General features: G+C 46.0%; 2 protein-coding genes across 4 annotated transcripts in view; one reads left to right on the plus strand and one right to left on the minus strand.

Annotated features, from left to right (window-relative positions):
* The first annotated feature begins 804 nt into the window (after window positions 1-804).
* On the plus strand, window positions 805-22825 carry LOC104635983 (urotensin-2 receptor). Of its 2 annotated transcripts, none has more exons than XM_010303042.2 (2): window positions 805-2008; window positions 22686-22825. In XM_010303042.2, the coding sequence occupies exon 1, from the start codon at window positions 854-856 to the stop codon at window positions 1955-1957; it is 1104 nt and encodes a 367-aa protein (XP_010301344.2). In that variant the 5' UTR covers window positions 805-853; the 3' UTR covers window positions 1958-2008; window positions 22686-22825. The 2 variants fall into 2 exon arrangements, with proteins under 2 accessions (XP_010301344.2, XP_075626931.1); XM_075770816.1 differs by lacking the exon at window positions 22686-22825 and adding an exon at window positions 3195-3451.
* The window catches only part of OGFOD3 (2-oxoglutarate and iron dependent oxygenase domain containing 3), a 48896-nt gene continuing 44208 nt past the window's right edge, over window positions 18610-23297 (minus strand). For both annotated transcript variants that reach the window (XM_075770819.1, XM_075770817.1), the window contains one exon: window positions 18610-22867. In XM_075770819.1, coding sequence (XP_075626934.1) covers window positions 22709-22867 — 159 coding nt within the window. In that variant the 3' untranslated portion in view covers window positions 18610-22708. The remainder of the gene's footprint in view (window positions 22868-23297) is intronic.

The following is a 23297-nucleotide window of genomic DNA, read 5'->3' on the forward strand; positions in this document are numbered from 1 at the left end:
TCCTTCTGGAAAAGTTGCCTCTGTAAACGTCATTCATCACACACTGTACTTCACCCGCTCCAGGTGAATCAGCTGTCACTAAAGCTCAAATTTAAATCTTGCTATAACATTGCCGTGCTATTCAGAGTAAAATTCAAAATATTTCCACGAAAAAAAAATAAAAAATAGAGGCTGTTTCAGGCCCGGGTTTGTATCCACCTCCATCTAAGTGCATCTCCGAATCTCTCTGAACCACTACGTGCTGTCTACCGGAGAAACACCCGGGGTACCTCCGGCTGCTCCCTATTGCCCGCAGAGATTTCGTTGCCTGATGAAGCAAAAGCACCGAGCTCCTGTCGCCAAAGAGCAAACCCCAGTTACAGCAGAGCGGCCGGGAAACTCTGCAGGAAGCTCCCACCGCTGGCGGCTTTTCTTTCCCGGGGGGCACGGAGCGCTCCACCTTTGCTCCCAGCTCGGGGACCCCCCCGCTGCCTCCCCCCCCCCCGCTCGCTCCGGACCCTCCGCGCCGTCCCCGGCTGCCGCCTCTCCCGCCCGCGGGGGCCCCGCACGGAGCCGCCTCCTCCGGGACGGCACCTGCCCGGCCGCTCCGCTCCGCTCCGCGCTGCCGGCTCCGCACCGGGCGGGAAGGCGGCGGCGGGGAACCGGGGGGGGGGACACCGAGGGGGGGGGGGTATCCCCGCTCTCCCTCCGGACGCGGAGAGGGGGAGCCCCGGCGCGGCGGGAGCCCTTCCCCCCGGGGGCAGCCCCGCGGGCGGCCCGGTACCGCCCTGTCTCCCGCGGGGGGCGGAGCGGCCGGCGGCGGGGCCGGGAGCTCCGGGGCCGGTGCGACGCTGCGGGGCCGCCGCCGCCGCCCATGGAGCCCAACGGGACGGCGGCGGCGGGGGGCAACGCCTCGGCGGCGGCGGCGGCGGGCGGCGGCGGTGCCCCCGGGGGCGGCCCCCTGCTCATCCCCTCGGCCTTCGGGACGGTGCTGTCGGTGATGTACGTGGCCGGGGTGGCGGGTAACGTCTACACGCTGGTGGTGATGTGCCACTCGGCGCGCTGCGCCGCCCCCATGTACAGCTCCATCGTCAGCCTGGCCCTGGCCGACCTGCTCTACCTCTCCACCATCCCCTTCATCGTCTGCACCTACCTGGCCCAGGACTGGTACTTCGGGGACCTGGGGTGCCGCATCCTGCTCAGCCTGGACCTGCTCACCATGCACGCCAGCATCTTCACCCTCACCCTCATGTGCACCGAGCGCTACCTGGCCGTCACCCGGCCCCTGGACACCCTGAAGCGGTCGCGCGGCTACCGGAAGGTCACGGCGGGGGCCGTCTGGTCGGTCTCGCTGCTCCTTACTCTGCCCATGATGCTGATGGTCACGCTGACCGAGGGCGGCAAGGCAGAGGGCAAGGTGAAGAGGATGTGTGCGCCCACCTGGAGCGTGGACGCCTACCGGACCTACCTGACGGTGCTCTTCAGCACTAGCATCATGGCCCCAGGAATCATCATTGGCTTCCTCTACACGCGCCTGGCCAGGACCTACCTGGAGTCCCAGAGGAACCCCCCCCACAAGGAGAAGAGCAAGAGATCCCCCCGGCAGAAGGTCCTCATCATGATTTTCAGCATCGTGCTGGTGTTCTGGGCCTGCTTCCTGCCGTTTTGGATCTGGCAGCTGGTGCGACTCTACAGCAGCTCCCTGCAGCTCACCACCCAAACCCAAAAGTGCATTAACTACCTGGTGACCTGCCTGACCTACAGCAACAGCTGCATCAACCCCTTCCTCTACACCCTGCTCACCAAAAACTACCGGGAATACCTGCGCAACAGGCACCGCAACTTTTACAGGTTCACATCCTCCTTTCGCAAGAGGGGCTCCAACCTGCAGTGCTCCTGGGGACGGTCCATGTCCTCCAGCAACCAGTACGACTACAGCTCGGAGGCCCTGGGCATGGCCACGCTGAAGGACAAGTGAGGAAGAAGAGGCGCTCCGGAGACACCAGGACCAGCAGAGCGTCTGGCCAAGGTAGGGCTTTGGGACCCCTTAGCCCTGCAGGGTCCGAAAAACTTATTTTTGGTGGTCACTCTAGTTAGAGGCAAGAAGTTGCCTGAACTCAAGTACTGTGAGATGTGTTTGAATTTCTGTCTGGCTTAGAGCTGTCAGGGGGGTCCTGCCGGGAGCCAGCAGTCAGCCAGGACAAATCCTCCCGGGTTTTGGGTGTAGAAGATGAGGTGGATACTTTGTTCAGTTCTGCCGCAAACTCTTTGCACGCTTTGCCGAGTTCTGCCCAGCTCCGGCTCTGCACCGGTTCTCCTCTGTGGTTTCTCAGTGCTATCCTCAGGCTACGGCTGGGTCAGATCTGCAGAAATCTGCAGTTGTCCTGGTATTGCCTAATTTAGCTGCAAGCCCGATATGTTACCGTTGTCTGTTTCTAGAGTGTGTAAAGAGACCTTTAAGCCCCTTTTCCTATTTCCTGTTACATTTTAGTGCACTACAGTTTCATCAAGCTTAAAATATCTATTTTAAAATTCATTGCAGCAGCACTTCGAACTCCAAGCATTCAAAAACCACAAGGTAAGCTGTCAGAAACCACAGGATTACTTAAAAAAAACCCCACCTTGTAATTTTTTAAGGTTTCTACCTAAGGTGATTTGAATTTGCCACTGATTTTTTTTTTTTTTAAGTTGTTCCTTTTCTCAACAGTCAATGGGGCTTGAAAAACTGAAAATTTACCTGGGAAAGAGAGAAAAATGTCTTACAATCCTATCAATCAAAGACCTGAGGCTCTAAGAAAAATGACTGAAACCTGTATCAATAGACCCATCATAAAAGGGACAAATTTATTCAAGACATTTAATCAAAAGCATTTTGCCTCAATGTATTCTGCTCATTTTCTCCCCACTTAGCATCTCATAGTAAACCTTCACCACAGATACTAGAGATGCCTTTAAGCATCTAAACAACTGTAAAACCTCGCTTTATAAAATAAATGCTGATTAAAAAGTGGACCAGCATCAGGTTTCCCGTCGCATGGTCTCTTCAGCCGGCTCAGGGGGGTGTATTTACCAGGGGAGAGGCTGCTGTCCCCAGCTGTTCTCCGAAGAGCTCATGTGTGTGGGGATGAAGTTGGGTGCAGTATTCCTCTTTCCTGCTCTGGGACAGACTCTGGGGATAAGGAAAGCGCGGTATGAGTTGCATGAACTATTGTCAGCAGGTAGCGATGCCCAGGGACTTCTGAAACAGCAGGGAGGTGCTTAAGGAACAGTCGCTTCCACTTTCTTATGGCACACCCCAACGCGCATCCACTTGAGAGGAGTCCCGCTCCAGCCCGGCAGCGTTACTGGGTTCCTGTGTCCTTGGGTGATCCTCTCGTGTCACACGCCAAACTTTAGGGTATGTTTGTGCTAAAGCAGAGATGCCGCAGCCAAGGATTGGGAGCAGAGAATAGAGACAGCAACACGCTGGATTTTATGCACTCAACTAACAGCAGAAAAATAAGACCGTCGGGGCACATGTTGGATGAAGACCAGGGACGTTCCTGTGCTGGGAGTCAGGCGTTCTTCTTACAGATGCGGTTGTTGGGGTGCTTTTCAGGGAGGGGGAAGTAACTAACTCACCTTAGAATTGCTTGTATTGCTTTTCACCACAGGCCTGTCTTCGAAACACTGGGGACCACTTTGTCATGCTCCAGTATTGCGTAGACTGCCACGCTGGGCAGTGTAAATAGACCTGATGGTGCCCGTTTCCTTATGAAACAGGGGGACTGACGCACAGTTCATGTTGGGAACTGGCAGGGAATTGGCTTCAACAGTTTTTAGGAACAGCTCTTCAGGAACTAATTCATTTTTTAATTATTCGCTCTGAAGTCATTGTTACTTTTCCTTTGCTTCCCATTTCCGAGACTGGAAGTCAGTCCCGTATGAGAATAGCAAAGATAAGACTGAACCAAGAGGCGGTGTGGGAGGGCTGGAGGACGTGCGTCATCTGCGGGGTGTGCTGTGCCGCCCTGCTCTCGGGGAACGTAACGGTGCGGCCGGGCAGACATCCCGGCAGAGCCCAGCATGGCTGCATCCCTTCCAGGTGTTGCACATGCCATTTGCCCACTTCTGTGAAAAAAAAAATAAAGTATTTCCCTATGGCTATAGAAAGAAAAACCCACCCTGATTTGGATCCTGACCTGACACCATACTGATGTGTCTCGATTTCCGTTGCTTGGCCTGAGAAGGTGGTTGTTGGAAGGCCACTCACCCACCACCGTGCTACCAGGCTGCTACAGGACGGATCATTACCACGTGTGAAATAGTTGCAAGGCTTAGTGTATACCTATTAACGGGTGTGTAAGGGGAAGCGGGTGATGGAAGCGCTGTATAGGTATCAAAAAGAGTATTAGGGAACACACTTTCTGCTTTCAAAGCCCCACAGTTAAACATCTAAAGCCAGTCTGAGAGCATAGTTGTTAATAAGAAGGGGAAGCTGAAAAGGAGTCGTGCCTAGAAAAAAACGGGATGAAAATGCAGAGCAGATGAGACCTACGCTCGTAACATAATGTGGGGATAAGCAAACAGAAGGGCTTGATTTGGGGGACACTTCCCAGGGCATCCCATCAGTCCCCAGAAGGAATTCTGCTACTGTGCTCAGCGTCACAAACGGTGCGTAGGGGACGTGCTTTCTGTGCCGCATCGTCAGAGCATTAGCCGTCAAAGGGTTGATGGAGGAGCGTCCAGATGAAATGCAAAATACTGGATTTTTGTCACTCATCAGGTTTTTCAACCAGTCTGTGCTTCAGGCCGGTCCCATCCCAGCACTGCTCCTGTCTCCCAACAGGCTCTGATAAACCCGTACGAGATTATTTTAACGAGAGAGCCAGTAAATTTGATGACTCCCACAAAGCACATCCTTGGGGCAGAGGAGAGCCTGTTTAACACGCAAAACCGGCCAGCAATCGGCAGACGCTGCCGTGCGTGATGAATGACGGCTCTCCAGGGCGCAGGAACCACGACACGGCGCGGACCTTCGCAAACATGACTCCTTGGGAGCCTCTCGTGCTCCCGGGGATCAGAGCGCAATTTAAAAGCTGAATTACATAAACAACATCCCTCTTATTGTCCCATCGGACCAGTTAAACTGCCAAAGTCAGGAGGTTTGACCCACTTCATAAATATCCCGCAAGAGCAGATGTTTTAACTGAGTTCCTCTTGTCTGTAGTTGGGCAAGCCTTGACTCTCACGTTTTGGAAACGAGGAGACGGTCTTCGTGTATCTTCCTTTAGCAACAAACCCAAATGAATCTGGTAGGTCGCTTTGGAAGGGGGTTGCTGCGGAGTCCCGCCCGGGGCTGACTCGACCTTTACGTTTCCCATAAGGGGTGGCTTTGCCTGCGGCTGCCCCAGAGGATTTCGGGGAGGGTGGTGGTTTGGGTTTGGTAGGATCCGGGTGTTCGTAAGCACATCTCCCTGCGTGCAGGCCACGCAAAACTGCGGTAAAGCAGCTTGGGCTATTTTCTATGTGAGGGAGAGGTATTACCTGTCCTCAATGCTACAACAGATGAGTTAGGACTCCCAAAATCCTGAGATTAAACCCACACCTTCTCTCCACAACTGCAGAGGCTGTGGAAGCGTATGAAAATTGAGACAGACACATAACCAGAACCCAGATGACGGGACTTTGCAAACTCTGCGTATCTTACCACTGCGGGTAAATCTGAAGCATCTCGGGCCAGGGCTGAAGTAACAACAGGAAAGTCAGTCGGGCTGTAACTGAGCAAAATCTGGTGATTTCCTTGAAAACAATTTTACTTTGGCTATTCTCCTACATTCCATGGCGGCAAGCAGTGTGTACCCTGGGATCATTTATCATACCCAAATCATTGTAATCCTGTGGCATTTAATGTGGGGGTTTTTTATTAGAAATGAAATTTTGCTGCAGGTTTAGTGACACAGCTAGTTCTTCAGCAAAATGGGAAATGGTAATTTTAGGGAAGGCAAAAGCATTTTTGTTGTTGGGGCAGAGGTTGTCCCTGTAAAACTCCATACGTGCTTTACAAGAAAGAAAATAGTTTAATCACCAGAAAAATCTTTTCCAACACGCCTTAGGGTTTAGGGGTTTATGACCAAAAAAAAAACCCCCACCCACAAACCAAACAACCCAGACAGTGAAAGAAATGCAGTTTCATCCCGAGTGCTCTTTCCTTCCTTTAATCTCAGGTAGTACCTACTGCGGCAATGGCAATTGTTCTCCTTTCACTTCAACAGAGAAAACGCTGGTTCTTTGTGGGACAAGTGAGAATGGTTGTCTTCCCGAGACGTGGGAGAATCCATTCGAACCTTCCTGAATTTTTGAAGACTTTACCTTCAATCACACATTCTTTATCATCTTTCTCCTCGCTTTTTAAACCCAAATTTGCACCAGATGCTCAGAAGCCCTACATTACAATTTAACCACGAGTGTGGGCAAATCGTTACCATTTTAACTCCCATTTTAGCAGTCATTTTTGGTGCTTAGTGTGCGATTGAATACGGGGGAAGCCAGTGAAATAGAGGTGATTTTTAGGAGCGTTTTGTACCTTGCGCGGTACAAAACGCACGGCTTGCTGCCCAGTTGTGTTAACCGAGGAGAATGGGCAGGATGCCTAAGTTCATCATCTGTTCCCCCCATCAGCACGATGAGAGGAGAAGGGGCACAAACCTCATATCCGAGCCCAGCCCTCAAGCCCTGGGGAGCAGATAACGTAGCGCCTGAGAAATCCTCAGAAAGTCTTTGCCGGGAAGTTTGGCCAGTTCGGGGCCGCTCGGCTCTTACCATCGTATTTCTGAGTCCCTCTGGTGGCAGCAGCAATCTTCCATCCTGAGGTCTCAGGAAAAAAAAATTGCTTTTTATTTTAGGCTTTAAAACAGTGGTTGCACACCAGCAGGGCACAACGTACCTATATAATAGCATTTAATATCTTTAAAGGATAATGTTACTACAACATCCGAAGGGGAAAAGTCTGTTGCGAAGAGAAATCCTATTTCTAAGCCCTAACTTTCCGCTGTCAAGTTTCTTTCTATTCCGAACCCAGAGTGACTTTATTCCTGTCATTTTGCACAGCATCCTCACTGCCAGCACCCACGGAAACACCCAGAGCCGGTGACTAACTACAGTTTAGCCCAGCTGGAGTATTTTTTGCCTTATAATATTGGTTCTTACCAATTCTTAGTGGTTCAAGTTTTTTCTGGGGAATTGGAGAGACGTGGAGTTAATTGCTGTGGCTTATAAGAAATATATTGCTTTGTCTTCAAAATTGTAGCAGCAGCTTCACAGGATGGAAATACCCTTTAAAGTTACTGTTATTATTATTATAACACAAGGGTTTTTACCCTTGTTTGGGAATGTATCTAAAACACAGCGGCGAGAAAGGAGGCGTTGGTAGCAAAGGATCCGGAGGGTTTGGATGGTCCGCGTTGAGTTTTGTGAAAGCGGAGGAAGGAGCTCGCTGCTGGCTCGCTCGGCCAAACCTCCGGGACGCAACGAGCTTCTGCCAGACACCCACCATTGAAAGAAGTTATCGAGGTATATTAAAACCCTAAATAGGACATACATTAAAAGTTATTAAAAATTATTATTATTTGTGCTCAGGAATCCAGGTTTCTGCCCACACCAAGTTTCTCGTGTGCTGTATATCACTTTTGGGGAGACTTAACTTCATCCTAGCACAGTCACAACTGAGCTTTGCCATCTGCAGTCCCAACTAGAGCCTTCCTGTCCCCAAAGAAAAGGTTCCCAATGGGATAAACCAAAGCAAAATTGCTGCAACATTTTCCTTTTTTTGCCCCCACCCAAGAAAGGGACAATTAAAAGAGGAAAGGGAGAAATGAATCTTGAGGAATTCTGGCATTCGGGCTCGACTTCTCTGGTTCTCGCCATTTGTAATTTAAATTTTAATTTAAATGAAATATTTTTGTGAACACTAGGACTGCTTCTACAGTGAGAAACAAGGTGACTAGTTAAGAAAGTAGTAAATAAGTTTGTGCCAAATATTAGCGGTGCTTGGCAGAGGGCACAAGTCTAAAACCAAAGCGGTGCTGATGCTGGAGAAGGAAAATCTGCTGAGTTTGTTTCAGCTTGTTTAGGCCAGTGTCTCTCTGAGATGTCGTTAGCCTTTCCTTGTGCATTCCCGTTAGCATCTTGAATTCAGCTCCTGAATTCTTAACTAAAACCAAACATGATTTCATCCAAACAAAGCAAGAGAGATTCCTGAAGGTAAATGTGGTGTGTCCATAAACACAGCCTTTTGGAGACGGTTACCGCTTCATCTATGGGCTCCTGCAAACCTCACCAGGGGCATCCATCAAATTCACAACACTTTGATGCCTTTTATTTTTTTTTTTTTTTTTAATATCAGCTTGACATTCGAGAGCCACAAGGCTGGCTCTTGCAGGAAGCCTCCCAGGAAAAGGCACTACATAGCAATTAACTTCTCAGGCTACATTGAACTGATCTTTCAAAAATCTGGAGGATGGAGAAGGTAAATTAACTGTAACGGAGTAACGCTAAAAGGGAAGAGACAGCAGCACCCTTGAAGACACACGTAGAGAGAGACCACCTAAACCTTCAGGGCCCGGCAGGTCCCACCAGACAAGCTGTGCCCAGTACCAGCTCGTGTGCTGAGCTCCTGCAGCATCGTCCCTTTGGGGAGCGGGGGCTGAGAGCAGCTCCCAGCATTACGCTACTCAAAATCCCAGTAACCCCACTCATGTAAATTGAGTTTCTGCTTTTTCTCTGTAACAGATTTTTTTTTTTTTTCCCTTTCATTTAAAACTGTAGAAGGGAAAATCTTACAGGAATGGCATTATCTAAAATCAGCTGGAGCCCTAGCTGCCTCTAGCCAGCACATTTTGAAAGCAGCTTTCTGCCCCTGGGCAGCGTTCAGACTAAAGAGCCGTAGCAGGACGGCACGGGAAGGCTGCAGCACCCACCCGCCTCGTGTCTCACAGGAGCAGCCGATATCTGATCCTGCTCGAGCGTATATATTTATCTTCCTTCACATCATCTGCTGGTGGGGACACGCAGGCCATTCGTCCCCCAAGCACTACTGCTGTTAGTAGGTAACCCAGGCAGCCCTACAGCAAGATGGGTAATAAAATCCAGAAGAGATTTACAAGGGGTTTGACGCTGGAGATGCCCATCGAGGCAGCACTCGCCATCGGAGCTGAAGAGAGAGAGAGATTATCTGAAATGGGGGGAGGTCCCAAGTCCCGGCTTCTTGTACAAAGTCACCGCTGACTTGCACCACGACCTCGGGGAAGTCACCTGTGCTTGTGCTGCTGGTCATTAACTGCCTAGAAAACAACGACGCCATTTCCGTCATCTGCACAAGTGCTTTAAGACAGCACTGATGCGCTGAAATGTTTTAAGATCCTTGGATGAGAGGTGCTACGTACAGAAGGGAAAAGCTCTCCTTGTAGGGCTAACGTAGCGTTCGGGTTAGCTATTAACAGTCGAACAGGGAAAGCGCGTGCGTACCAGAACAACGTCTCTGGTTTTGATTCGTGGCAGCTGGTGGGTGAAGATGATCACATAGCCCTCAGCAACGGCAGCCGCGCTCGGCTGGCTTCGCTGGGAACACGAGTCTTCTGATAAAAGCATCATCAGCTCAGTGCATCAATACCCTCTCTAAAGTCCTTCCTTGGGTGAGAAACAAGAGCAGGAGACATAGCAGGGAAGCAAAATCTTTCCCCTTGACCTCCTGGCAGCTTCTTCGTCCCCACGTTATGGGTCAGGAGCACTGGGGCAGTGGAGGTAAAAGCAGCGCATCCCTCCTGGGCAGATCCCGTGCCGCAGCCTGCTCCAACGGCAGGATCACGGTGCAGAGGAGGCTGAATCGAAAGAATTAGCCCAATGCTCGTCACCGATTGCTAAACACAGCAGAGCTTCCCGGTCATTTTATTGTTGGTTTAGAATGATTAAATCTGTTGAGGAACCTCCGCCTACCTGAGGCGCAGCACAAGTAGTTCCCAACAACAGAAGCAGAGGAAACAACAACCGAGTAAAAATGGGCAGTTTTCTTTCTTTTTTTTTTTAATAGAAAGGTGAGTTTATTATGGCAAACATCTCTCAAACTTCAAAGTGCTGCCACCATCTTTGCAGCAGCTTCTCTTGGGCCGGATGAGGAAGTGAAGCTCCACAGCTTCTGGTGCCCTGCGTTAGGGGAAAAACTCCTAACGGAGCTGCCTTAAAGGGGAGGGGACCACAGTGGAGGGATGGGGACAGAGCTGGAGCATCACTTGTTTCACCTCCATCCATCATAAGTTAATATTTTCTTTACCAGGCATTGTGTGCCCTGGGTATTCACTATCTATCTCTCTAATTCAGAAGAAGAAAAAACCCTGTAAAAAGTCTTGGGTTTAGTCAATAAATGACAAAAATAAGTTTTAAATATATAACTTCACGGCCTCAGGAAACTGTTTGTGCCCCCGCCCCAACTCAAGTCCTCGGTCCTGGGGAGAAGGGCATAGGTGACTACATGACCTGCAAAACGCAAAAGGGAAATAGTTAATATGTCACACTGAATTACTCATTAATCTTAATGAGAGCACAGAGAAATTGCTTCAGGCTGAGAGGAGGCTTAGGAAGGCAATACTACATCAGCTTCACACCTTTACACCCGGCATGAAAATAGGACGGGGAAGAGATGGGCACCCTGAGCGGGCTCCAGAGGAGAACACGTGCCCAGGCACCGGCAGCTGCCCGAGACTTATCGTCTCTTGAAGTCTCATCAATCTCAGGATCTCGGTGCAGAACCGGCATTTGGTCCGACAGCCACGTGGCCCACTCAAAACGCAGCCAAGTCCCAGCTTGACTTCCTTGCAGGTCTTCCTCTCTTCTTGCCCCATTTACCACGCTCACAAGCAAACCCGGTACGGGAGCCTCCGATCTCTGCTACAAGCGCCAAGCCCTCGCGGTGCAGGGGGAGGACTTACAGAGGCAGCGCGGGGCAACAGGAGCGGGACGTCTCTGCCGCTCCGGTACCGTCAGGGCATAGAAAGAGAGAAGCTGGCTGCCATGAGCACGTTAGCTTAGATCTCAAAAAAAAAAAAAAAGCATCAAAGCAGCATCTTAATAGGCATTTTTGTCTTCCGTCACATTCCTCAGGAACTGTTTATCTCCGCGAGCTCTGAGGCATGTGTTGGAGACTCAGCCTGTGGAGGGTCTCTGTCTAATTACAGACTTCATCCCAGGACCTGCCTTAACGATGCACATTCCCATCGCTCACCATAGACGGAATCTCCTGCCCACGTTGAAGGGAGCTTTAACAGAAAGACCATGGATCAAACGTGACTGTTTAGGTTATTTGTTCAGTAGAAATATGTGCTTGTTTTTAGCATGTTGCTGTCTTTGGCGTTCTTACTTTAATATTATGATTATTTTTTTTCTGTCTCTGCATGTTCTGTCCTTTCTTTGTGTTACTTTTCCTTCTCAGCACCAAGTTACAGCCTCTCCCAGAGCCCTCGGCTTCCGCCCTCGCTTTGCTCCGTAGCCAAACCTGCCACCCATCAGACTCTGTAATGCTCCCTGTAAAACTGGGAGAGTTTCAAGGCTGTGGGGAAAGTCTCATTCCTTTTGAATTTCAAATCCATGGTTTCAGGTTGCCTGCAGAGAAGGCAGAAGTCTCTACGGATTTCCACAAGCTAATCAGAAAGCGGGCTTGTTTCTGTAAGCGTCAGTGCTATAAGCAAATCCTTCAACTACATTAGAGAAGTTATGTCGGCATAGCTAGGAGTATAATTTGACAAGTGTTTCCTTTACTGTTGCTCCAGCTTCAACCTCCTCTGTCCCCTCATTTAGGCTGGTACATCTGTTTTCACAGCCTTGTGGTTTTAAAGGATTAAGCCATTTGACTTAATAGGGTTGGGTGGGGGTTTTTTTTCCCCCCTCCAATCAAGCCACAAATAATTATTTCTTGTTCCGATCAGATTCACTGTCTGCCCCCAGGCAGCTAAACCAATACAGCTGATAGGCCGTGAAAAGAACTGTTCGTGAAACAACATCTTCAAATCTGTTTTAAAAATCACGGGTGAAAAGCTTCAATGCACTTGAGCTTGTTCTTGTTTAAATTATTGCTTAGACCGGTAAATGGCTGAATTCACAACCCAACAACTTTTATCCCACTGCAACTAGAAATATCTTTAAGACTTGTGTTCTCAGAGGATTTGGGCTTTACCTTCTGTTTTCTCCTTTCCGGTCAGTGGGCAAGGCAGTGCCTTCCCTCTTAGAGATGCGCATTGGACCCCAGGGAGGCTTTGTAAAGCCTTGTGAGGCAGAAAAAACCATCAGGAACCTTTATATCTTTGCCAGAGCACCCATGAAAACATAGTACTGCAGCTTCAATCCACGCTAGTAATTCTCATGATAGATCTCCAGTCTGGAAGGGACCACACGCTTCAGGACTCAGCGTGGGGCAGCACTTTTCCTTACGTTGCCTCTGAACCTGTGGGGTTTTATTTTCCTGTTCAGTTTTCAATTATTTGACTCACACTTCGCAGGCTTCATTTCCCAGCACGTTAACAGCTGGGGGTTTCGAAGGCTGCAGTCTGGCAAGGGCAGTGCCTGGAATGGATAGTAATTACTTGCTGAGCTCATTATAATTGTTCAGTTATTGAATAATTTGGAATGGCAAGCAGGGGGAATATTTGGTTAATTAAGAACTCGTTTAATCATTGCTAAATTTAGCCTTCCAAAACAGTGCTCACCTTCCCCGGATTTGAAAACCTGTGGCGGGGGGAGCAGGAACGCTTTCTCTCGAGTCTTTGACTTCAGTCATCGAGACGGCACTTGCTCTTCGCCTTGTGGTGTCCTGGTCTTGGTCCTTAGTCCCACCTAGCTCCGACCCTCCCGCATTTAGCGTCACAGGCATTAAGATCTCTCTGAAGCTGCCAGTCTCCAGTGAGATGTTTAATTACAGACAATTAATGTAAGCGCTCGGGCACTCGAGACTTAAGTGAGAAGTAGCATTTGACTTAAGATGAATACAACTTAATTATAAACAAATAATGAACAGATTTTTATTTTTTTTTTCACTTTGGGCATTTAACCTTTGTCCTAGATTAATTTAACACATGATATTCTTCATGCACAGTATCGGTCAGGTGTAACTACCACCACAGATACGCCCATGGGATTTGGCTGTCAGGCAGCACATACAGGTGAAAAGGGTACCGTCCTCCCAGCGTGGAAGTCAACCGCAGACGTTCAGGAAAAAAAAGAAAAAGCAAAGGCTTGAAACCCTTGCTGACCACAGGCAGATTTATCCCCTTTGCACTTCCAAAGTGAAAAATGTTTAGAGCCTCCAAGAGCTAGCAGTTCTTCTGATCCCGTGTGTAGGGCACCCAAAATAACAAGGAGGAAGAGCCTGTGCTGAACCTCATCCTTCACAACACACTTCAGATTGAAGTAAGCTTATTTTTTCTGTTAGGGAGAAGACATTAGAATAAGCCAGATCTTGTATGGCTAGAGACATACCAGTCTTTTACAAAGGCATCCATGAACTTCTTGGATTTTGCTTTTAGTTTAAATGCTGGGGGAAAAAAGGAAAAAAATTAAACAGGTTTTTCAGAGCAAACTCTGCAAAGTAAATTCTGCCAAACAGAAGAGCCAAAGCAGGTTGATTTTAAAACCTGACAACCTTGACAGCCTCCTCGCAGCAGCACAAAGCTACGTCATTTCTGCAGTTACCCCTGGTTACAAAATTGTTGAATGAAAAGGAATCCAAACCTGTTGAGGGTTGTAACTCTCACACAGACAGAACAAATGACCTGGAATGATAAATAGTCGATTACTCCACTGGGTCTTTAATTGAATATTTTGCCAAATGGCTCCCAATTAATGGAGCTCATCCATTCTGAGTCGGGGCTGCTGAGGAGATCAGGAAGCTCACGGTGGGATCTAGCTGATTTTAAATATTCCCTTCCCCCCACCTCCACGAGACTGGAAGGCATAAGGCAGCTCTTCAACAGACCCTGTGATTTCAAATAGAGAAGTGTTAGGGGATATTCTGTCCCTGCCCCCAAGGAAAAAGAATCAAGTTAACATACAGGCTAGAATTAGTGTTTTCTCTTCAATTAGTAATTTCTTCTAAATGAATAAGGCTGAGACATCTACTTTAGCAAAACAATTAAATAGTACATCAATAAAGCAGCTGCCTTAAACCAGGCAAGTGACTTTGCCTCATTCCCCGCCTTTATTTTCATCCTGCATTCTGGAGGGTTAACATTTGGGGCCACTTCCACTCCCGGGGCAGTGATTTCTAGGAAGAGCACGGCACGGCTGGGCTCCGGGCTGGCTGGGCACACAGGCAGGCGTCCTGCAGGCAGCTCAGCCCGGGGACACCGCGTGGCTTCAGTCACGCTGCCAGACAGTCACCGATCCCATCCCTCCTCCCATGTATCTTGCCAAGGAAGTGGTATTTAATCAAAATGGTTCCTTAAAGTTTTTTCTAACTATTCTTCCTGAAACGCCCTGCTTTAAAGTAAGGCTTTATGCAAAACATTTCTGCAACTTAGCTTATCAAGTTCCAGAAGAGCTTAATTAAAAAAAAAAAAAATCTGTTTTAATCATTCAGTCTTGCCTTTGTGCTTTGTAGCTGTTCCTGCTGAGCATCACTCAGGTGTGTGTGGACATATGCCACTGAGGCAGCCACATGCTGATTCTGTTGCCTAAGTTTTCTGCTGGATTTGGGAGGTACTATACTGGGAAGAGGATGACAGCAATGCTGTCAGGATCTTTTCTTCCTACTAAGTGTCCCTGTCAAAGCATCTTTCTGTAGCACACCAGGGCAGCAGGAACTGTCTGCCTCTCCAGCCAGCCTCCTTTCCTTACTGGTACCCAAGAAGCTACAAAAAGTCAACAGCTACAGAGTCCTATTGCAAAGGATGGCTGGAGAAGTGCTGCAAATTGATCTTGACTCTCAATACTAAGTGAAATGTCTGTAAAAAACTATTTCTGTCTCTTCTTGTGAAGGGATCCCACACTCTGCTGAAGTCCCTGGGCCGTCAGTTAGTTTTACCTTTCCCCATCCCATGTACCCACGTGATACCAATCCCCATCAAGTGTCATTTGGGCTGTTAGACCTTGGTGGTCAGCACTAGCCATTATCTGGATTTAGCATTTGCTCCTCCTCAGCACCTCTTCAGCAGCAGAAAGATGGGTCTCAACCTGCCCATCCCTGGGTATTATCCTGCTGAGTCCCACAGAAGAACCCAAGTATTCTCTCCCATTCCCCCATAGAGTCTATTTTGCTGCCACCATCTCCTTAAAGTCTCCCAATCTGGCAGATGTGCCCTCCCCATCCCAGCAGCTGACTGAATTTCAGACTTGACAGCCAGAGCACACTGTCCAGCCTCCACCATACCCTGAACCTCCTCCTGGGGTGGTCTCTACCGCCCACCTTGTGAGGGGCCAAGGGACACAAGGGCTTTCTTGGCTTCCTACGCCAGAGCGTGTGCAGTCAGAATTCTTGTAAGCATCAGTTTTACTGCCTCTTCCCAACATAAACTGGACAAATTGATGGAGTCCTGGCCCCAAGGATAAACACCGTCTCCACTGTTTAGAGTAACCGTCTCCTGAAAGGAGAAACGTGCAGCTGAGTCGACACCCCAGCAGCTGCTGGGGACCTACATCGGGGTACGGGAGGTGCCTGCAGGCTGGTGGCACTACCCCAGCAGAAACCTTCCCCTGCTATCAGACGTGAACAGGAACAATCTGTGAGGAGGATTAAGACTAGAAAAAGGCTGCAGTTAACTCGGGTACCGTAATAACAATCTTAAACTTATTTTGCAGAAATACAGAGGACTAGCAATCTTCACCCCTGTCACTTGTACAAATCCCTGCCGAGGGCTGGTTTAAGCCTGTGCCCAAATACAGAGGTTGGCTTTTAGATGCAATACATCAATGGTGCAAAATGCTTCGTTTTATGGAGTTTTCGTATTTCAGATTAGTTTCAGCTTTTTAGCTGTTTAGGAATTCTAAATCCTCATGTGGTTAGGAAGCATTCTTGGATATTATCTCTAAAAAGAGCTTACCTTAATATTTATGGTCGGGCTAGTACTTTGAAGGAGACAGATCAGAAAAGCTCATTAAGTCAAGCATTCTTTCCACACCTGCGTTCTTCCCAACAAAATAATACTTCTCAATTTCAAGGCAGCTAATTTAGAGACAGATGTTACATGTCACACTGATAGGAACCTGAATCACTAGCATGTGCCATGAGTGAAGCTGGCTCAGATGTACACATGCTGTCCTCACCTTTCAGAGCCTTGAACACAACTGGAAAATACTTGTCTCCTAAGTGATACAGTCTGGTGCAGCTGGACTACTCAGAATGCATTCAGCAAGCATGCCATCACTATTAGAGAACTAAAATCTTATTCATTTAAAAAAATTTTGCAATATCCTCATCCTGTTCCCACCCTTGTCTTCTCCGTACCACAAACAAGCCTTCACCAGCGCTTAGGAAGCCGTGATGGATGTCTAGAGCAAGTAGTGGCTGCAGCCTTAGGAGACAGGTTAAAAACCAAGCTGAGCCTTCTCCCCTGCTGCACGTCCATCGCCTGCAGGTCCGTCCACAACTACAAGGAAAGAAAACTAAGGTTCAATAACCCTGTTCAGCTGCTGGGCAATGACATTTACTTTTAAGTTAATCAATCCACTTATTCACTCCATTTCATTTGTTAAAAACAAGGCTTTGAGGTTCAAAGCTTTCTAGTTTTTTTTCTTTTTTTCTCCAATTCTATCAAGTGGTCTAATAAGAGGCTATTACCATTCCTTAGGACCCTTGCCATGTTTGTAACTTTAATATATAAGCCCTTTAAGTGTACACACAGTTACAGTACTACTACACCTCCCACTCCAGGGCAAACAGTGCAGCTGCTCAGACCCCTTCACTTCTGCCTTGCTCAGGATGCTGCAAATCAAAGCTGGCCTGCCCAGCAGACAGAATAATTAATTTAGACCTGAACATCTCAAAAATATCTCCCTGTACAACTCAGCTATGGAAAGGCTTTTGATTACTGCCCGTCTGTGCATGCTTTATAGCTGAAATGTTTAATTAAAGGGGAATGATTGGATGAGGACAAGTTTTAATGGCCTGCTCCAAAGCCTAGATAAGTCTTAGCTACAGAGTCGAAACGTGCTTAACTTGTATTGAAAGTGATAATTTCTGCAGCATGCTGGAACTCGGTGACTCACAAGCCATCTGGAGGTGCTAAAAGCATTTAGAAAACAAAGTCAAGAGGTCTCAAGTTCCAGTTGTTGAGATGAAAATACCAAGGCTCAAAGGTAGCAGGCAGTCAGCTGTGAAGATAGTCACTAGTGTGACGTGAGTGAGCACCTTCATCGCCTCCTGAGCTGTGTGCTTTCAGCTGGGTACTCAGAAATCCACGTGCATTTGTTTTATGTGTGTGGTGAGGCAGAGAAATAAGATTCTTCCTGCCTGCATGTGTTCTGAATGGAGGAAGATCTCCAACAAAACGTGCGTGTAACTGGAAAGGGAAAGCGAGCGAGGAGAGGGCTAGACTTCCAGATACGGGGCAAGCATGAAAAAGCAGAGTAGAACCTCAGTAGAAAGTACTGAGGAACAGGCGCATATCTCCTACACTGCAACTAAAGGATTACAAAATGAATAAGACTTTGTCCTTTCTTATGGACTTTGTCCTTTCTAGCAAAAAAAATCTTATAAATTGAGCAACACTTGACAGTCCCACTGCCATTAGAAAGTCATCTTAGATTAGTACACTACATGGGCTAAAAGGGTTATAGGGGCAACGCTAGTTCCTTTTCAGTTTTAGCAAGCCAGTCTACAAATAAACAATGAACTGAGCTTATATACCCTACTCAACATATGCTACAGGTATGTGGGACAGTACTGAGATGAAATAAGTGATTTGAGGGGAGATGATGGACAGAATCAGAGAAAGACGTGCAGTTTGGAAATAGGACAGAGTTACTTCCATTGGACAGTCCATCCTGAAGAGTTTTAGTACAAGCCACTAACACTCATACGGAAGATAAGAAGTACCTACAGAGATACTGTAGGGGTAACTGGATAGTCATTAAAAGAGTGTTGACTGGCAGGTTTCAGCAAACATGACATACAATTAGCTTTCAGCTTCCTAAGAAGGTTTACAAAACCAGAGATAAGGCAGAGTATGCTATAGCTCTTCATGGTGTTTTACAAGGAGCAATAGACACTCACCGCTTTACCCGGATTTCCCGAGGAGCCTGCCTTTCTGAGTGAGGCCGAGATGATCGATGCATGCCAGAGCCATCTGCGGTTCAGAAAGGAAATAACTCTTCTTGCTGTTCTTGGAATGTTTGGTTGGATTTCCGCATAAGAGACTCAAAAAGGAGACAGGAATTGGGACTTCCCCCCCTGCCCCCTTGAGGGAAGGAAGAGGAGGAGGGTGGTTGGTTGTATTTCCCCCCCACCCCCCCCCCCAAAGAGTCCTGACCTCTTAGCAAGATTTCCTGGTTTTATTCCTAGAATTTAGACAAGCCAAACACTGCACAAAGCTACACGTGTACATGTTAGATTCAATTCACATGTAAACACTGTGTGAGGATATCTGGATTATAGAAGGAATGTGAGGAACTATATTAAAACCAAAACCATCTTTATTTACTGGGGAAAGGAAAACTGTAAAGGAGAAATTCAAATGTACAAAGAATTGCAACTGAAGAAGAAACAAACCCAGATTTTCTTGACAGCATAGTCATTATCAATGCCATTTCAGCTATACTTTTATTGTAAAATGCACATCGTTATGTGCTACAGCCTTAGAAAGTAAACTATTGAGATACATATTGACCTTAAAAATAAGTCATGAAACTAAATTTCTGCTATAAATCCAAATTAAAAATCTTTTTGTAAATAGAGTATCCTGGGAAACATTTCTGGACTTGAAATTCATTAGATGGAGCTTAGAATATTTCAGATGGACAACACATATTCAGGAAAATCTCAACATAAATGTACCCTTCCAAACGTTCAGTTGATTTATGAGGAATTAAAAAAACACGACTCCACAACTGTTTACACAATGAAAGTTTTAGATGTGAGAAATACCAAGAAGTGCACTCTGAGCTCCTAGAATCCTGTCATAGGGGATAAAAAATTAAAATAAAATGCATGCTACAGGATTGAAAACTAGGTTCATACTAAAACCCTAATCTGATCACCTACCTGTTAATTTTACAAAAGTTCCTGATACTCCCCAAAACCTTTGACTGGAAAGATAGTTTTAAGAGTAGTACAATTTCACAGAAGTGTTCAGGAAGCTTCACTCAATCTCTTAGTAGTGATTCAAACTCCCACTTGTCCTCCTGCTGTATCTTCTAGCTCACCCTGGGACTTTTCACACAAGCAGGCTTTACCTTTCCTTACAAATAGTTTTCTTTCAAAAAAAAAAAATCAACATTCCCAAATGCTTGTAACAAGTATGCTTTCAGGTACAAGGCTGTAAATTTACTGTCAGGACTTAGCCCCAACTCACAGTGAACATGTACTGACCTTCCTTTACTTTCTTTGAACCACGAGGGCTCTTTACAAAGGTTCTCCCACAACTGGGAAACATCAAGCCAAATTCTGCCATCACAGTGTGTTCAATTAAGAACACTTGTCTGCAGCAGCTTGGCATCAGACTAACAGAACAAATCCTGTCCTTGGCATAATCGGAGTTCTAAGAAACAAAGCACTGTATTTCCCAGTAGCACCAGGCAGGCTGAACCTGAAAGAGGACAGACAGTAATTAAAGTATTTCAAATTCAGAATGATCTGTCAAGAACCGGGAAGAGATACCCTTAATAAAAAGTTATTCAGGATATTTAAGTGGACTAAAATAAATTAAGCCAAGTTTATTCCTAATGATCAGTGAATTCTGCAAATTCCACTCTGGCCCAGGAGCATCAGCCTTTCTGCAGTTACTGTTTTCCTGCTGGAGGCTATGTTCAGCATCTTTTAGATTGCTCTGTACTTCCTCATTTGCTATTTAATTTCTTCATAGATCTACATACTGCTTTTAGTAGTCCGGATATTGAAGCTTCAAATACAAAAATCTTGGTTGGTACTGAAACATACAGTTGAATTATTATACTTCTTTCAAAAGATTAATTCTCTTACCAGGTACTAGCACACATTTTTTTTCCACAAATTATATTTGACAGCTTTGGTCATCATATTGAACACATTACTGAAGCTTAAAAACTCCAAATGACAAATACCAACTTGATTTTATTTCTGAACAACAGTCAATTCATAGCATGAGAGATGCACCACGTTCAGGAGATAGTATAATACACAGGATCTTCAAAGATGAAAATCCAAGAGCAAATTAGCTGAGACTTCCCCTATGGTCTAACATGATCTTGTTGAGGGCAGCTCAGAAAGTGCCATTTTCATCTCGTGCAACTCAAAGCCTGCATGACAGACAGGAGTGACTAACAAACACTTAAAAATAGCAAAGCAATTTATACAACAGTGTTGCAGAGCAGTGATAGGACTTACAGTGAAGTTAAGAATTTTGGAACATAGGACCTCAACCTGGAGAATCCCAACCCAAATCCACACAGGTCCATTCATACCTAGATTCCACTGCTATCAGGTATTTTTGTGGAAAAGACTCTACATTTAAATCTCAAAGTAACATTAGGAATTATATTTTAAACCAGTAGTTGCTGGTGATCTTGGTCTGCCTTCACATCAACTTACAACTTGGGTGTAATGCAGATTTCTTGGAATTAACAGGTTTTGAGACAAGTATTTAGACATGGAACCCAACGGACTTTATTAATTTCCTAGCATCCAGGAATTTTTAACAATTCTTCCTTGTTAGCATGGACAAGGAAGCCTTTTTCAAGTTTGAAAACAAATTAAGTTACAGAAGGCTAATCTTGCTGGTGCGCCAAATGAGAACACTCACAATAGAACAAATCCAAGTGTCCTGTCATCATTCCTCTTTATATTGATCTTCAGTGTAACGCCCCCAATACCCATTATTCCCATAAAAGGGGAGATTAGAACAAAAGCGAAAACTGTATGCATAGAAATTTAAAAAAAAATATCAAAGCACACTTCCAGATTTTCAAAGTGTTTCACAGAAATTAATTAAGACTATTAATAAAAAAATTCAACATGTTTGCTTCCGAATTTGATTGAGAAAAAAAAATTAAGGGTTTCCTACCATTTACTTATTAATGCGCTGACCTGCAAAAATCTTTGCTTGTAATAAGAAAGCAAAGTAGTTGGCAAGATTACACATTTGTTACTTCATGTGTACTGCAATGCAATCATCCCATCTTCTCTGAAGTCCTTGCAATTTATTATTCAAGGAACATCACAGACCAGTGGTCCTCGTTAATAGGAAAAAGTCTTCATACTAAACTGAAAAAAGAGAAGTCCAAAAAGAGCTATTGAGGAACTTTCTGAAACAGATAAAACATTGTTTTGGACAAGATAAAACACAGCATTTCACAACACAAGACTTTAGTTGCATCAACAATAAAAAACCCTAAACTTCCTTCAGCTTGGTCTTAAGATTACATTGACAACATGAATTTATTGGGCCTAAAAATGTTTTATTATCGAGTTCCAGCTCAAGACCATACCAATTTAAAAGGTATGGCGGACACCAGTTTCCTCTCAGACCCCACATACCGCAATCTGCTGGTCCACATGGTTTTGTTAGCCAGCCTTCCAAGAGCGACCCAAAGTTTACAGGATTGAGTCTAAGCAGGCCAGAACTGGCATATGGAAAACCACATCAAAACTAGCTTTTTTTTCTCAGCTGTTCCGCTCCCAAATCCTACTGTCCTACTTGGGAACTAGGTACCGACGAATGCTCAGATGAAACCAAAGGACTGTCTGATTACCTCTGCCCAGCTCTCCTTTTTGGTATTTACTTATGTAGAGGGTTATGTGGTCAAGCCATCTGCACAAAGAGCTCTTAATAACCTTAACACTCGGCTGCCAACAGGAAGACTGATTATTTTCATTATAATTCAAAGAAAGTGAGGCAAACTGAGAACACTGCATTCTGATCAGAGGGATCTAATGCCATGATACACCCTAGCACACCAAAGCATTTGTAATTCAAGTTACATGTTTGCTGGCTAACCAGAGAACTGTATTTCTGACTTCGTATTAACTAGTCCCAGTTTGTAGCAGAAAATATCTGTAGTAATTCAATTAAAAAAAGTTCAAGTAAGTCCCAGTAGTCAAACCACAGGTGTATTGCCCACTAATGCCCATGCTAAGGAGAATATATTCCTCTCAACAGAAGGTATGTTCAAAAGAGTAATACTCATCTTGCTCTAATTTAGGTCAAGCTTTCTACACTCCATTAGTAACTGAAGAGACTAATTAAACAACAGGTAACAGCAGCATGGGAAGTCGTATCAAGACTTGTCAAAAAGATTGTTTGTCTCAAACTGGAGAATTGAAAAAAAAAATAGAAAAAATAGAGAGCCTACTCCAGGACTCTTTGTATCCTGTCCCTTTATGACATGAAGACATTTTCAGAATACACCAAATTTTAAATGACCTTTAAGGCAACGTTTATCGAAAAAAGGCATGTGAAAACAAAACATATTACAATATCTTAATACAGCTAGGAAAATCTAATTGAATGTGAGGTTACAAGAGATGTTATTTCCCTCTTTCCTCTCTCCTCTTGCAGGGCTTCTCTCATTCCATTTGACCTCATGTTCCATCCCCAGAGGAATTACGGCAAGACTGGATCCCCAATGCCATGGTCTGGGTTGCAAGTGAAGGAGATGGTGATGGCATAGCGAGTGCCCCAGTGAACCTTTTCCACCCGATGAAGGTTCTCCGATCCAGAGGTGAAAAAGGAAACCCGGCCTGTAAAGACAAAAGTATTTAATCAGCAACATTGAGTTTGCCACTCAGCTATTAACTCTCTACGCAGTTTTTGCTGTTGTCTCAGTCCAACTGTTCCCTAGCTACCTGAGAGCCCATAGGTCATCACAAAGACAAACTGTTATGAGCTTATGCTGCACTCTGACAGCTTTATGTACTGTTTAAAACATACTTTATTCCTTTGCGCTACAAAGCTGGAGACGTAATTCCACCATATCTCATAGTTTATAAAAGGCAGGAGGCGGCCAAGAACATCTGAAGCCAGTTCTTAGTTGCCTCAAAATAAAAAAAAAAAAGGGCAACTCTAGTGACTAGCAGCAAAGTGTATTGACTTCCTCCCTGTTCCCCTTCTAGTCTGGGCTCTAATTTTAGACCAAAGAAGGAGGAAGTACTACAAAGGTGGCAAAAAGTC

This window comes from Balearica regulorum, chromosome 18 (genome assembly GCF_011004875.1).
Source record: "Balearica regulorum gibbericeps isolate bBalReg1 chromosome 18, bBalReg1.pri, whole genome shotgun sequence".
Classification (NCBI taxonomy): Eukaryota; Metazoa; Chordata; class Aves; order Gruiformes; family Gruidae; genus Balearica; species Balearica regulorum.